The 16,388-nt window shown below is 41.9% G+C and overlaps 1 protein-coding gene across 1 annotated transcript; it reads right to left on the bottom strand.

Moving 5' to 3' along the window:
• Nucleotides 1-352: 352 nt before the first annotated feature.
• tgm1l1 (transglutaminase 1 like 1) lies at nt 353-16,110 on the bottom strand. The gene is made up of 14 exons (XM_061797473.1): nt 15,964-16,110; nt 11,671-11,954; nt 11,402-11,593; nt 7,463-7,714; nt 6,666-6,784; nt 6,310-6,417; nt 5,941-6,118; nt 4,617-4,755; nt 3,662-3,854; nt 3,403-3,556; nt 2,593-2,877; nt 1,661-1,821; nt 1,438-1,574; nt 353-1,356 (listed from the first exon to the last, which is right to left on the bottom strand). Exons 2-14 carry the CDS (start codon nt 11,951-11,953, stop codon nt 1,212-1,214), a joined length of 2,346 nt encoding a protein of 781 aa, XP_061653457.1. The 5' UTR covers nt 11,954; nt 15,964-16,110; the 3' UTR covers nt 353-1,211.
• Between the last annotated feature and the right edge of the window lie 278 nt (nt 16,111-16,388).

Below are 16,388 nucleotides of genomic sequence, written 5' to 3'. Positions count from 1 at the left end.
ACATTCTCCAAGCATCCCATGTTGCCTTCCAGACGGCCTGGTACAGCAAATCATGAATAAGCTCTGTATTTGTTTTTCACATTGGAGTCGTTTCATTTTTATTTATTTTTTTGGGTCAATTCTTCCATGGTGGAATGTGGCAAGAATAGGCTTGATTTAAATTGCTTTTGTGGTCAAGTCATGTTGTTATAGTCAAGAGATGAAAGAAACATTTGCCAGTTTAAAAAGAACCACTTGCCCGTAATGTTAAGGTAAACTATCAGTAATAGATGTCATTGTATTATCCTCTCTCACCTCTACTTCTATTAATGACTTGCCTGATGATGAGTGAAAGAAGAACTCAATTCAACACTTTGGTGTTCAGTTAGTTTTAATCAGCATCATAGGCAATACAAAATAATAATAATAATAATAATAATAACAACATGATACTGCAAGTTTTCTTCACATTTCATAGTGAGTTCTGATGTTAACCAAAGTAACGAATCAGGTCAGCTTAACAAAGGTCAGTGTTTTCCATTCTCATAAGGCTGCCTGATAAGTCCACTGATCAACATGATACAATAGAAAACGTTATTGTCAGTGTACACATAAACATACATTCAATAGTGAAAGCAGCAAAAACACGGGAACATCTGATGGAGTTGTTCCTAAAGAACACAGTGTAGGCCTATATTTTACTGACGTTGACTACACAGTAATGAGACGTCTTGACTTTTCCCCCCTCTTGCACATCATTTTTTAACACTGACTAACAACGGAATCATGTCTTTTATTAAATAAATCCCAAGAGTAAACCTCAAGTGTGGCTTTTTCCTGAAGTTATGGTTGATGTATTTAAAGAATGTAAACTATGTGAAATTACAATGTGTCCAAACCTTCCATTCTACCTTCATGTAAGCCATTGTGAGGTTCACTTTGACTGATAACACTTTTCACGTACTCTGGAAGTTATAACACACACATACAGTATACAATAATTATGAAATGAAAACAGTTTGTTTTGTTTTGGTCAGTGATTTTTTTTTCTTCAGTGCTACAAATGTTTTTGAACTTCATAATAAAAATACACTGATTAAAAAAAAACTTTCAATAATGCTGTGTTGTGTTTTTTTTAAGCAAAAATAACAATAATAATAATACTGATAATGCCATTTTGTTCTCATGTTTGCAAACATGTTGCTGTATTTAAACAATATTTTTTATGGCTTTCACTGTTCAACGACAATGATGTCAGCCACTCCGTGCACTTGCGTTAGCTGTTTGCAGTCAAGAGATGCCACCAGTTTCCTGGACCCCGGTTGGGTCGGGATGAAGTGTTCTGTCAGTGTCACGGTCGAGTGACCGCTGACATCACTAAGATAAATGAATGACAAGTCAAACATCAAGTAAAAGGATCCATAGCAGTATGTGTGTGGTTGAAATAGATGAACCTACCCTACAATCACTACGTGGCCTTTCTGCAGACCCAGTCCTTCCACTCTGAAGACCACGTCCTTCAGCATTCTTGGCAGCGGGTTGGTGAACGTGATCTTGGCTGCCATTTCCTTACCAACCACAGCTTTCCCCAAAGGCTGCCAAAGAATAAATTCAGAATCTATATGGATATATGCAAACAAATTTGATTTGATCATGGAGTTATTGTAAGTGAAAAGCCCACCATGATGTTGAGATCAGGTGTAAGGAGCCTGAAGGAGGTCTGGTTGGCCAACACTTGCTTGGTTTCGTTGACTCTTCCAGACAATGTCAGCATCAGTGCTGCCTGATCCACCAGCTGGTTCTGGTATTGTTGATAAGGCAAAACCCACTCAATGATCTTTTCTGTGTATAAACATAGAGAAAATAATTTAGAAAACGCTTCCTCCAGCACTCTTTATCAGTCATCAAGCTGTTCCCTCTGCCGCGACTTGAACAACGATCTCACCAGTCCTCCTCTAGGAGAACATATTCGTACAGGCATGTTCTTTTTCACAGGCACACACGCAAACCGTGACACTTATGTGATATCCTTTTGGTGACAGAGGTTACTTTCAGGCTTTGGTGTGACGTTCTCACTGTGGTTGCTAAGCCCTTTTCTAGTTGGAAGATTGAATTATAGCAGTGGGCATTTTAACAGGTACACTTGCACAATAAATTAAGAGCTTCAATAAATGTTTTATAAATACCTCTTATGATGCGGTGCGGTTCTACACCTCTGCAAGCTACAACCACACTGCTACTGTAAATAAATATCTCTAACTGTATATTGTTATGATCTATTTTTCATTTTTTTATTTTAAAATTTAAATGTTTATGATGGTGACTATTAAACCCCTGGAATCCATCCATCCATACAACCATCCATCTTATCGTGTTCAGGGTCACAGGGAGCTGGACCCTATCCCAATTGACTTTGGGCAAAAGGTGGACTGCACCAGTCAATCATAGGGCACATATAAAGACAACCAAATGGAAGTCACGAGGATATACCACTACACCATACATCTTCCAGGGAAAATCAAGTTGATATCCAAACAATTCAAAGGAGCAACAGCCTCTTATATTTTACCATTAAGGGTCCATTGTATAAGGAGAAAGATTGTGGAAACCAACCTTCATTGGGCAAGAGCTCCACTGGCAACTGCTCCTTCTTGATGGTGCCCTTCACAACACCAGTGTAGTACATGACAGCCACCTGACTGTGTAGTGTAGTTCTACGTGGCTGAGAGCTCAAGTTCTTCACCACGATGCTCAGATGGGCATCGGCCCCCATCCTGGGCCCCTCTCCCACCATCTTCACCTCCAAGTTCACATCCTCTGCCATGGCCGTGGAGTAGACATCTGGCTTGCTGCCAAAACGACTGGCAGTCTCTACGGCGATACGCTCCTCCTCCGAACCTGGCAAAAAGGAAAGAGAATGAGTCAGGGGTTTATAGATTACATATTGATAGTCATCAATCATGTCAAACAAAGTGAATGAAGACACATGGTAATGCAGTACTTGAAAGCATTGAATGAGTTGCACCTGTGCCTTGAACACCACTCCGTGGCCATTATATTAATTCATTCATTTTCCGAAACGCTTATCCTCACTAGGGTCACGGGTATGCTGGAGCCAATCCCAGCTGACTCTGGGCGAGAGTCCAAACTGGTCGCCAGCCAATCGCAGGGCAAATAGAAACAAACAACCATTCGCACACACAATCACACCTATGGACAATTTAGAGTCTTCAATTAACCTCGCATGCATGTTTTGGGATGTGGGAGGAAACCGGAGTGCTCGGAGAAAACCCACGCAGGCACGCAGGAGAACATGCAAACTCCACACAGGCGAGGCCGAATTTGAACCCGCAACGGTTCAGGCAGATGTGCTAACCAGTCGCCCACCTTGCATGATTAGAAAAATGAAACAGAAATTGGTACCTTCCTGATATTTGTACAGATGAGTGATGTCAGCTCGTTCGTCAGATCCAACTGCTTTTGTGCTGATAAAATGGCCAACAGTCTTCTTCTCACTGTGGATCTGGCTGAACGTACCGTCGAGATTCCTTTGCCAGTAGATCTTGTCACTGTTGACCTAGTAAAGGAGTAACATTCCAACCATCAGAGAACAGGGTTGACTTGTCCTTTATGGAGCTGATGAAGTTTATAAAAAGTGAGGACGTAATGAAGAAGAGCCCACCTCTGCAAAGACAAAAGGTGTGTCGTGTTTGAGGTAGACCTGGCCAGAGCGGATGGCGGTGACAGAGGCGGGGCCACAGCGGAAGGTACCCTGGCTCGTTTCCTGGGGGGTGGAGTCAACAGCTTGCCAGCCCCCGTGACCATGGGGCAAGTCTGGCCTGACCATCCAGCAATCATTCCATACGTGGAAATTCCTTCATATAAAGAGGTTTAATATTAATATCATTCTATACATGCTCTATAACACTTAACTTTCTCAGGGAGATAATTCCAGTGCGAGAGGTGGGGTACACAGTCGACTGATCACCTGTCAATCACAAAGGGACTGTGAATGTGTGTTTTTGATGAAAGTTGCATAAAACTAGAGCACCTTTGTCGGCGAATGTGTTCTAAGGGTTGCAACTTGTGGGATGCTGACATTTATGAATTTGACCTTTTTCCTGAACTAGACAGACAGACTGATAGATAGATAGATAGATAGATAGAAGAAAATCCTCTACACTTTGGATCTACAATTTTTCTGAAAAAGATTAACGTGTGCCGCTGTTGCCCTTTCAGTTTATTTACTACTGCGGGTTCAATAAACGAGTGGTTTATTGCTACAGTACAGAACTTACCAACTGTTAAGATGAGCAAATGAAGGTGCTTAAATGGATTGTAAAAGTCTGGCTTCAGTTGATTTAATGTAAGCTAATAGTTTGGTTTTCTAAACACACTGAGTGAAACAGCTTTACGAATGTATCAAACTACTATATTTCATTCAAGTTACATTTCATAATATTCCATTCCTTTCATAAACGAAATTAAGGAGCATTATAGTGCCACTGCTAGCCTCAAGTTCAAGGGGACTCTCGTTAAGGGCAGGTCTAAATATACAGTGACCTCTGATGGTATGGGCGTTGCAGCAGGCAATTGTCCCAGGTCACGTACACATCACGTTTCATACTGTTACTTACCAGACAGAATCACTATTGAGGTAGTCGATTGGCTCCATATTCTCATCAAAATATACATCTGTTGTGAGGGACACATCAGTGTCATGAGCAGACTGGAAGTTGGTCACGCTGCGAGCAGGTATGCCAAGACAACGGAGTACTGCAAACATTGATAACACGACAATGATCTAATTATTGAATGATAACTTATCAGGTGATTTCATATTGCAATTATGCGTCCAGTTTGTTGAGCCCAATGTGTTCATTTTTACCGTGGTGACATTCGCATGATTACGTGATACTGGACTTTACTATGCTGGCTGAATGAAAGTGACACATGTTACTGTATGTGGGACAAAAGTAGAAGGTATGACAGGAATGTCAATGTGAAGTATTCAGGGTGTAAATGAGTTAGGACTATCAGCTGGCTATCATACATGCACACGAACAGTGAGGTTTACAGCCAGATGGACTGAAACAAGCCTGGCAGAGAGAACACTATGACTGTGGACATCCCTGAAGTTGACTTGAAAGTAAGATCACAAAATTCAAGGAAGTTGGAAACCCTTAATGGGAATTAACTAGAGTATATTTTTAGTAATAGTAATAAATGTGAGTGCGGTTGAAGAAGAAATGGTATGAACTTTTCAGAGAGTGTCCAAGTCTTTGGTAACACCACAAAAGGTGGCTGGATTTGTTGCTAATCACTTTTTGGGGCAATGGGCGGACACATATCTAGTTATGGTCCTCTTTGTGGACCCATTTCCTTTAAATATGCACACGCATCGCTACAGTACGCTAGGATGAGGGGTTGGTCAAATCAGATTTGGCTGATTCACTTGCAGTCTGGACACAGAGGGGGTAAACATCTCCCACATCTTGGAAGCAGTCTCAGAGTCTTCGATAGTCTCAAATAACAGGAGAAAAAGTAACTACATTGGTTGCTTCAGTCGTCACTTTTTGGGGAAAGAGAGGAATGTCTGCACAATCAGGAAAATATTGCGTCTAAGTCACTAAGTTGGTATCTATGTGCCACTTTATCGCTCTGCCCTTGAAGGGTCAGCTACACACACAGCACAACATGTTATGCTAAATACAGTAGTAATCCTAATCATTTCTAAAATATAACCTATAAATTGATAGGGTACAACGTCTTACATAATATTATGAAAACATATTATTTCAAGGTTCCTCAGCTAAAATTTGCACGGAAATACAGTATTTCTGGAAATGTAAACTCTTTGCAACCCCACTTGGAAGACATTAAGTCTGGCACTGTTGAGGTCCTGTCATCATACCTGAAGTATCTCTTCACACCTTCCCTCATATTTGCTCGCACACTCACCTGATGTTGTGACTCCGGAGAAGACCCAACATTGCCCATATGACACAGGTGTTCCATTGGAGGAGTGGTATTTCCTCAGAATCTCCACACTGCTGCTCCACGCAGCAGGAGACACTCCGTCAGAGTAATTCCCTGACCAATTTCCAATCAGAACCCCATAATCATCTTGAGCATTTATCTGAAACAAATATATGCAATTCATGTAGCCAAAATAGCCAAATAGCCTTCATTTTCTCATGCTGATCAACATGCAAGTGAGATCTAAGCGAAATTACAAAGTCCAACCAATGCTAGAACGTTTGCCTCCTAAAAACAATGTTCCCAATATTTCTCCAATAACAGCATGTGTCTGTAAGTAAAATCACTCACCATGGCTGATATGACCCTGACAACATTGACAGGATCCCCTCGACCAGATGGAGGCATGTCACTCTTTTCCAGAATGAATAGACATCCTTCCAAGATTCCCTCTTGAAACTGCAGCGAAATGACACATATAGTATGGTTTTGTGATGATTATGTGAAGATTATGGATGAAAAGCCAGTAGAATGTTTTTTTTAGGAGTTAAATAGGAAAGTCATGGGGATTGACACAAACAAGAGGGGGATAGCTCAAAACAGACTGGATCATTGTTGTTTCTATTCCCACAGGATTTCATCATTCGAAATAAGAGAAAAATACTCAAATGGTCATCAGGATGTCGTTTTGTCCGGAGAGTTCCTACCTGACCAAAGTTCCATGTGCGAGCACCAATTTGCTTCTCAGTTCCATAGTAAATTCTTCCAGTGTCATTCAACACGTATTCCTTCCTCTCCTCTTCATCATCCAGGAATACTGTGTCCTCTGAAAGAGACCACAGTATTACCATTATTATTATTATGATTATTTTTATTATTATTAGTAGTACAGTTTTAGTTTTCATCCACATTAGGTTTTGCTTCAGGTTAAAGTCACAGTTTTTGCTGCTTCGCTTTCTGTGAAAGAGGGCCAAAATGCCTGGTCTAATCTCCTGTTCAGTGACTAAATCATTCAAGAATGTGATTTCGTTTCACTAAAAATGGGAGAATTTCAATAGGGCCAGGAAAAGGTTCACAAACATTTGACCCAGTGCTTCCAGTGCAGAGTTTCGTGTTCGTCCTGCACATTTGACATTTTTATCCAATCACTTGTACCTCATTGTTGTTACAATGGGTGGGAAACATAACACGACAAAGATAGACAAGGGACCACAGTAAAATTAAAATGTTTATGGCAAAAAAAAAAAGTGGAAGGAAGAGGCTTCCAGTCATGAGGGAGAGCTAAGAGAAAGAGGGGAAGTTATGTGATCGGGTAAGGAGGGGCAAGAGGAGGGTGGGGGCTGGAGTAAAACAAGAGTCTTGATATCTTGCAGGAGAACTCTATCTGGCCGTATCTGTGTGCACTTGCGTGGCAGTGTTTTATACATAATTTTGGCCAGACAGGGAAAGGGAAAACCATTGTTCTTCCCTGACTACAAGACTTTCATTATTTTCACCATCTTACCTGTACACCAGGGGTTGAAGAGCATGATGATGTTCTTGTTGGAGGTGTAAGTATTTGGAGTTTCATTTTTCAGGGGACTAGTTGTGACTGTCAGACCATAAAGACCAATCACAGCATTGGCTGCAGAATTGATAGCCAATGTAACCTTGTTGTCATTCTGCTCTTCAATCTTAGCCCCCCATCGTTTATTGTCCAAGGTATCAACCAATGGGATGATGACATGGGTCCCTTTGGAAACCAGTGGGAGTGGACCTACAATGCAAGTTATATAAATCAGACAAATTGAAATAAAGTATTCAAAAAGTTCAAACGGACACTACAAAACCATATGAATGATTTATTGTTGTTGTTCAGATGTTGACCAACTATGCATAGAAAAATCAAGTTAAATAAAAACTTTGAAATATATGTCAATCCGTCCTACTTACAAAAAGGTCTTCCTATTATTTCCAATAATAAGATGAGTTTATCTGGAGTCCATTCAATTTTAGACACAAGTTCCACTCGTGATTTAAACCGACTCATATAAACGCTTGGCACGATATTGATAGTGGGTTAGAAAGTCAACATGAAAAATCTGTTCAGCAACAATTATATTGGATCGATGTAAGTGAAATATAAAGGACATTTCAATGAACCTACAGTACAGAACACTTGCAAATAAAACAACCATTTTATTTATATTTCAAAATTAGAGCCCTAACCATCATTGTAATGCATTATTTTTGCCAGCTTACCCTGGAACCGTTGACTGACTGACGTGAGATAAGTCCCTTGCAAAGACGTGCTGGGCAGAGATTAAACTTTGTGGTATCCCACTGGTGCGGCACGGTGGCTGACTGGTTAGAGCGTCAGCCTCACAGTTCTGAGGTGCGGGGTTCAATCCCCGTCCCCGCCTGTGTGGAGTTTGCATGTTCTCCCCGTGCCTGCGTGGGTTTTCTCCGGGCACTCCGGTTTCCTCCCACATCCCAAAAACATGCATTAATTGGAGACTCTAAATTGCCCGTAGGCATGAATGTGAGTGCGAATGGTTGTTTGTTTCTATGTGCCCTGCGATTGGCTGGCAACCAGTTCAGGGTGTACCCCGCCTCCTGCCCGATGACAGCTGGGATAGGCTCCAGCACGCCCGCGACCCTAGTGAGGAGAAGCGGTTCAGAAAATGGATGGATGGATGGATGGTATCCCACTGGACCTTTAGCTGTCATTTGGTTTTATTGACAATAGTTTATCAAGAATCCACTGTTCCACATTCGATTGCTGACAAGGCCCCACCAACCTTCCTCTCCCACTGCAAACATTACTGACAGCTGAAATCAATAAATACTTTAGTGACATTGGTTCATCTGTGACTGAGAGTCTTTATTTCTATTTCAACCAGATGATGGGTTGTGAAACTACAGCATTATAAAGCCTTCCTTTTTGGTAATACCTAAAGTCATTTCTCAGCTGAAGAGGCATTGAAAGTTGCTCTAATGAAGCTTTGTTTAAAATTTAACAGCTGAGATGGGTGTGAAATCTTCCCATTTTCCTGTTGTGACGTAACAGACTTTATTCCAGAGAGTGTAGTAGATCATTGTAGTATAAAGTCTGAAAATACCAGAGGGAGGAGTATGGTATCCGGAGGTCTGGAAGCTGTTAAGACTCTGGGTGGAATCCAAACCCTGTGACGTCAATCATGACTGTTTAGTTTAAATAGAGTATTGGCACACTGCATCCACCCCTGCTTAGGCAGACAATGCCTTGTTTGACATTAAACCACAGATTAAAAAGTGCCTATTACATTTTTCATAGGAATATCTTTATCATGATTAGCCGTCTTTATCATCGGATGCTACAACTCTTACCTCCAGAAGGTAAGAGTTGGATGGAAGGTAACCATCCATCCATCCATTTTCTGAGCCACTTCTCCTCACTAGGGTCGCGGGCGTGCTGGAGCCTATCCCAGCTGTCATCGGGCAGGAGGCGGGGTACACCCTGAACTGGTTGCCAGCCAATCGCAGGGCACATAGAAACAAACAACCATTCGCACTCACAGTCGTGCCTACGGGCAATTTAGAGTCTCCAATTAATGCATGTTTTTGGGATGTGGGAGGAAACCGGAGTGCCCGGAGAAAACCCACGCAGGCACGGGGAGAACATGCAAACTCCACACAGGCGGGGCCGGGGATTGAACCCGGGTCCTCAGAACTGTGAGGCTGACGCTCTAACCAGTCGTCCACCGTGCCGCCAAGAGGGGTAACCAATAGTAATAAAAAAAAACAATAACATTTGATTAAGATGATAGCAGTAGCATTTAATCTATCAGTACCTCATAATATCCTAAGTCAAATATCTAAATTGACCCTTTAAGACCACCACAGATATTGACGCAAAACGTCAGTTTGTCGCATCATGCATCATAGACGCAGAATGCAAACCAGAGGGTAAAAAAAAATGCATTGGTCCTGACCTCACAGACCTTATAGCTTCATTGAATTGTGAGCCAGACCCTTTCACCCTATATTAGTGAATCTCACAAATATCCTTCTGGATGAATGGAAAAATTCCCGATGACATTCCCCCAAATCCTGCAGAAAATCTTTGATAAAGAATGGGGGATATTTAAACAGCAGAATGAGGACCAAGTCTATTTTTTTTCTTCATTGGTAGTTAATTTATCATTCCAGTAAGACATCACACGCTGTAACGATTTTGCGCATGACTTTAGATGGATCTAATCCAATTTTGGACACAAGATCTTGTGAGAACCTATTCAATTCTCCCGAACTTTGCAAGAAAGTCACAGTGTGTCAGAAAAATGAATATCCCGGAATGGATGCATTTAATTGCATTGTATAACTTACAATATAAATAAAGAGACAAACAATATTAGAAAATAATTCTAATTTTGGAAGAATAATTAAATTCAGGAAGTGAGTTCCTAATGAACCTTCGGTACAGAACGAATGCAAAGACTGATGTGAAATCGCAATGGCAGTCCAAATAACTTCCTCACAAGGTATAGCTTTACACAGAATAATCTTTGTGTTCCTTCAGTGATTGATACATGTATCACTGTCGAGAACTTGGAGGCGTCAGAGCCAACAGGGACACTTAAACAGGGATGGGAAGGTGGGAATGATGCAGCTTGAAAACACAAATCTTAAAGGGGAACTAAACCCTCTTTTTTGCAAGAACACATTGAATCTGCCAGCACTAGTGAAGACACGATAATACAGCACATTTGTGTAAGCCTTCTTTGTTAAAAATAGATTACGTAGGTGGAATTAAATGCTGATAATTGTGCCTCATTAACACTGTCTGCAAGCTTGACAATGACAGTAGAGAAGCATCAGACTCTCCCGCACCCCTGAAAAATCATAAAAGTTGTGAAAACACGTTCTTGGCATTGAATGTTAGGATTGTAAAAGAAGTATTTGGCACTGAGTGAGCTAGTAAAGTAGATCTGATTGATTGGTAGCTTGTCTTTTATGAATATTTACAAATGCTGTCTGATTAAAAAAAACATGTAACACGCGCATGAGTGAAAAGACATAAATGGCGGCCTCCGTAGGCGAGTTGATGCAATGTTTTTTTTTTAGCATAAACAATTTGTAGATTTAAGTAAAGAGCACTAAAAAAAGATGATATGCACTTTTAAAATACAATTGAAACTTGACATCTTAGGTTTAGTTCCTCTTTAATGGAATTATGTTTCAAAGGGCATTTTGGACGTTCACTGAGATTAATAACTTTGGAATTTACAGAGGGAGTTTTCGTGTACTCACTCAACACTGATTTTCTAACATAAACAAATGTTTTATTGCACCAAAAAGACCTCACCCATAATTGAGATGTACTTTAGAAAAGATAAATGCCGCACATCTGATATTGGTCATCCTGATGATGTGCATAGTGGTACAATGTTGTTGCTGTGGGGCTCACACTGGAGACAGATACCTGTTCTCAGATCCAGATGCAGCTTGTCAGTCTCAGCGCTGAAGGGCCTGTTGAGCTCTAGTTCTATTTGGAACATCTGTCCTCTGCGGATGATCAGCTCTTCTGAGTGGTACAGGTCAGTGTGGTGCACCTGTTTGTTCGTGCCCGTTTTGGAGCTCAGCAGATCCACAGAGCACACAGACAACTCCATGACTGCAGAAGAAGGGTGGGAAAGAACTTCAACGTTTGCATTACTGCAATTTCATACATCACTGACCCCAGGACATCACCTTGCATTTCCTTTGAGTCTCCATTTTCTGGTTTTAGTCCATCAAGTTTCGGAATCGGGGTGGGAGGGTTGACCAGTTCCACCTTATCCGTGATATCATAGGTGTTGCTGTTCTGACATTTACAGCAGCATGGGCACATTTTCCGAAACCAGTGGCGGCAAGCACTGTCCTCTGTTTTTTGTTCCCCTTCCTTATGAATGGACAACTCCACCCTAGTGGGCGGGGCTGCACCAGGAAAGCGCCCTACATCTGATGTGCGAACTGTCAGCCTCTCACCTGGCATCCTATAAGAACAACACAATCATTTATTTCAGTCAAGATACTGTGGATAATAATCAAAATACAAAGTCACTAAAGAGCAATAGGACCATAGACTGAAAGTAGTGTATGAGGACATCATTAATATTCTATCAGCATTCTCGGAACCCCAAAAAAATATATAATTTAATCCTTTGCATTTTTAATACAATATGAACCTCTAAATAACACATCATCTTTGAATTAACAAATTATACTTCACATTTTCAGTGACAGGAAGGAAAATCAACCCAATTATTCCTTTGTGCAGCTGTGTTAAAGTCCACATTATTCACTCAAATGAACATATGAATAGTCCTCCTTTCTTTCCCTTTATCTTTACATCACAAATCAGTGTTTATCCTTCTCCCTTTCTTCCGCAATCATTACATTCCACGGTTGCACTCTCCTGGTCTTCATGCATTTCTCCAAGCACGTTATACACGTACAATTCCATAACTACAAACAGCTGGATTCTCCCGTGTGTGTGTGTGTGTGTGTGAAAATGTACTGTAGGGGAAGATGTAAACATCATATGGGCATTTATCACAGTGTCACATACCGACCACTTTGTGGAAAATCCAATAAAAAAAAAGCAGAATTTGACCATATGTCACAGATAAGCCTATCTTTCCCATTTATTCTCAGCTTTGACTCAGGGTCAGAAATTTCAAAGTGAAAAAAAAGTAAAAAACGCCATGTTTACTAAAACGAAAGCCAAAGGGAGTAATTACATTTTCCACTTGTTCTTTCATGTCCTTCCTTCATATCTTGATTTTCCTTCATCTCATCAAGAAAGCCATACTGGCCACTATACATAGCAATAAATCGAGATTAATACAAACATTAAAGCACCAGTGGAGTTCTGTTGGTTCTTGTAAAACATCCATGAAGAGTAATGAGAGTCGATAAAACACAAGGAGAAATGCAACACAGCTTTATGTAAACAATTGAGTGGTTGGTTTATGGCATCATTATTCTAGTTTATCCTACCATTGAATTTGCACAAAACCAGCTCCCACACACCCTTCCGACAAACTTTGAACTCTACCATTAAACCTACCATAGTTTACAATGATTACTGTTGCATGGTTACACCACAAATCCTACATCAAAAGGAAAACTGTCCCTGTTTAATCAGTAGGTGTGGTGCAGTCCTCCAATCGTGATCTCATGCTTCATGTTCGTTTAAAACATTTTTCAAACCATTTTGCTCAAATCGTTTTGGTTTTGGAAAGAAGATACACAGTCCTGAAAACGTTTCTGGAGCAATAATTGTGCAAACACTATTCTGCAAGGGATGGATGAAAATATCCCAACTCCTTTTGCACTCCTCCTTGGGTGACCGGAGAGAAAGTTCACGATGAGTGTTGTAGTTAACGTACTGTTACTTGTTAAATATTAGCATGTGCATCAAAAAGGCTCATCACTGCGGTTTTTGGAGGAAAGGTAGTGATGGTGAAGTTATGTAGTCCAGTTCAAAGGGCAGAGAACAGCTGAGAATGAGGTAGGGTGTGGTAACTGCAGTTACAATTTGAAGATTTTTCAAGTATAGAAAGTGAGTGGCTGCTTTGTGTGTGGCCGCTCCACCTCTCTTGTTCTCTCTCTTTGTGTGTGTGTCTGTGTGTGTCATGTGTGTATATGCTGTCATTTTTAACTGTGACTTCCTGAGTTCATTTTTATGGTCAGAGGACATTTTGCTAAATTGGCTGTTTCCAAATCCAGCAACTTTTTGGCACAAACCTTCATCATCATTGTGATAGAGACAATGGGTTACGTCAACTGTGTGTATTGGACTATGACATCCATCCGTAAACACAGCCACCCACTTTGACCTTCCTTGCATGTGAGTTATTTTGAGCTAAAAGTAACATCCATCCATCCATTTTCTGAGCCGCTTCTCCTCACTAGGGTCGCGGGCGTGCTGGAGCCTATCCCAGCTGTCATCGGGCAGGAGGCGGGGTACACCCTGAACTGGTTGCCAGCCAATCGCAGGGCACATAGGAACAAACAACCATTCGCACTCACAGTCATGCCTACGGGCAATTTAGAGTCTCCAATTCATGCATGTTTTTGGGATGTGGGAGGAAACCGGAGTGCCCGGAGAAAACCCACGGAGGCACGGGGAGAACATGCAAACTCCACACAGGCGGGGCCGGGGATTGAACCCGGGTCCTCAGAACTGTGAGGCTGACGCTCTAACCAGTTTATTTACGTAAAAAACACCTTCTAACAACGTAACGATAAAGTAGTTAAACAACTGCGAAAATGCGTGCCAGGCCAGTAGCTGGCTCTTTTTCGGAGAAACACTCAAGAGCATGCACACCGACTGCTTTCCTCATGAATGAAACCTTCCTTTGAACACCTGTTGTCAGCGGCGTTCAAAGGGCGGGCGGGCGGACGGTGCTGTGGCCTCAGGCATCCACATGAGGGGGAGCATACAAAGTGGGTTTCTGGGGCATCAACAGCCGTCCCCCTATCAATTTTCCCGGGAAAGCTTTGTTAAGAGGTGATAGAAAACTTCGATCCGCACCCCCTCAATCCCACCTCAACTGGTCGTCAGACCAACATTTACATCATTTTTATTGGCATGTACAGTATATTTCCAATAAAGTACTAAAATCTATTTCAACATTAGCCCCTTTCAGTAGGGATCACACCAACAGCAGAATATTTGAACAGTTGTCAGGTTTTCCCTTTTCCCTGGGAGTAATTTGGGGGAAGTTGTGTGCTTTGCTCATGTGCCCCTAATCCCACCCATCCATCCATCCATTTTCCGTACCACTTCTCCTCACAAGGGCTGCGGGCTGATGGGGCCTATCCCAGCTATCTTCGGGCGGGAGGCGCGGTACACCCTGAACCGGTTGCCAGCCAATCGCAGGGCACATAGAAACAAAAAAACATTTGCACTCACATTCACACCTACGAGCAATTTAGAGTCTTCAGTCAACCTACCACACATGTTTTTGGATTGTGGGAGGAAAAAGGAGTTCTCGGAGAAAACCCACGCAGGCACGGACGGGGAGAACATGCAAACTCCACACAGGCGGGGCTGGGATTTGAACCCCGGTCCCCAGAACTGTGAGGCAGATGTGCTAACCAGCCGTCCACCGTGCCGACCACCTAATCCCTACTTTAGCGAAGGCTAAAAGAGCCGTGATACTTTAAATGGACGAATTAGCACCATAGCCTGACCCCTGAAGCAAAAAATTAAAAAATAAATAAATTACTAGCTATCTTGAAATGAACATGCACTGTTTTTTCTCTGCCCGTCCCTATAATGCAAGTCACTTGTTCCTTTATGCTGTCTGTACGCGCCCACTCCATCTCCTGTCCTCAGCGAGCTTGTGTTGGCATGGCACCAGAACTGGAATGCCAACTGGCCCCTGAGATAAGCGCCTCAAACTCAGGTTCTGTTTTGTTGTCCCTTAACAGCAAAAGCCAAAGACGAGCCTTGCATCCTTGCTACCGTTTTGTTCTTCATGTAACTAACAGACCCAGTGAAATAGATAAAATGCCACGGGAAAGTTACCGACTGAGGTTTCGCATCCTGAATACAGTAATCAGGGAAGGCAGAGGTCATGTGCAGCCCACTGGTCACCATGCAACAGGTCACATGGGTCAAAAACGAATCATAACTTTAATCATCTGTCAGAGCGTAACACACCAACCACAGTCATCTGATTTTTGCAGGCTGGGAAGGCCTCTTGTTAATCAACTTGTAGCTGAAGAGAGCCTATTACATTCATTTTGCTTGTGATCACACAAAAAAAATAGTTCAGCTTCATGTTCACAGCAGGATGGCTCGTTCCTTATTGGCTCAAACTTTGTTCAAAAGTAATACAACTGTCCATTTCTCACAGTGCCTTTTTCTCAACGGAATCCCTCTGTAAACGAAAGGTTAAAAGGCTCGCCTCTCTTTTGTGGGAAAGGAAACTGTTCTCATCCAGCCATGAACAAGATCAGTGAAGGAAAAAGAACATAAAAAAGTCTTACTTTCTCTGTGTTGGACACCAAAGATCAGTGTTGAAGAGTCTGCCTCCTATCCTCAAGAACTTTTAGGATCTACTCACCCTTTACTACTACTTGCTCAGATTGCTAAATATGACAGTGCAGGAATGTACTGCATGGGGTTTTAAGCGCTCACACACCCACTCTAACACACACTCCGCCCCACAATGCGCAGCTGAAGTTTCTCCCACTCTCACTGAGCTGTCTCTTTACAGCACTCAGCACTATTTGGGTGTGCAAGACTGTGTAAAACAGAGCACAGAGTTGAGTGGGGCTGCAGGATCACTAAGGTGGCGCAGGCATGCAAGAGAATTCTAGAACAACCGCCGTAATGAAACGATGTACACTTTTATTGGGGCCACATATTTTTCAAAAAGCTAACTGAACGTGTGTCACTGTATTCTGCGCAT

The sequence above is a fragment of the Phyllopteryx taeniolatus genome, chromosome 14 (assembly GCF_024500385.1).
Source record: "Phyllopteryx taeniolatus isolate TA_2022b chromosome 14, UOR_Ptae_1.2, whole genome shotgun sequence".
NCBI lineage: Eukaryota > Metazoa > Chordata > Actinopteri > Syngnathiformes > Syngnathidae > Phyllopteryx > Phyllopteryx taeniolatus.
Note: the sequence above shows the minus strand (reverse complement) of the source record. Positions and strands in the feature narration are given on the sequence as shown.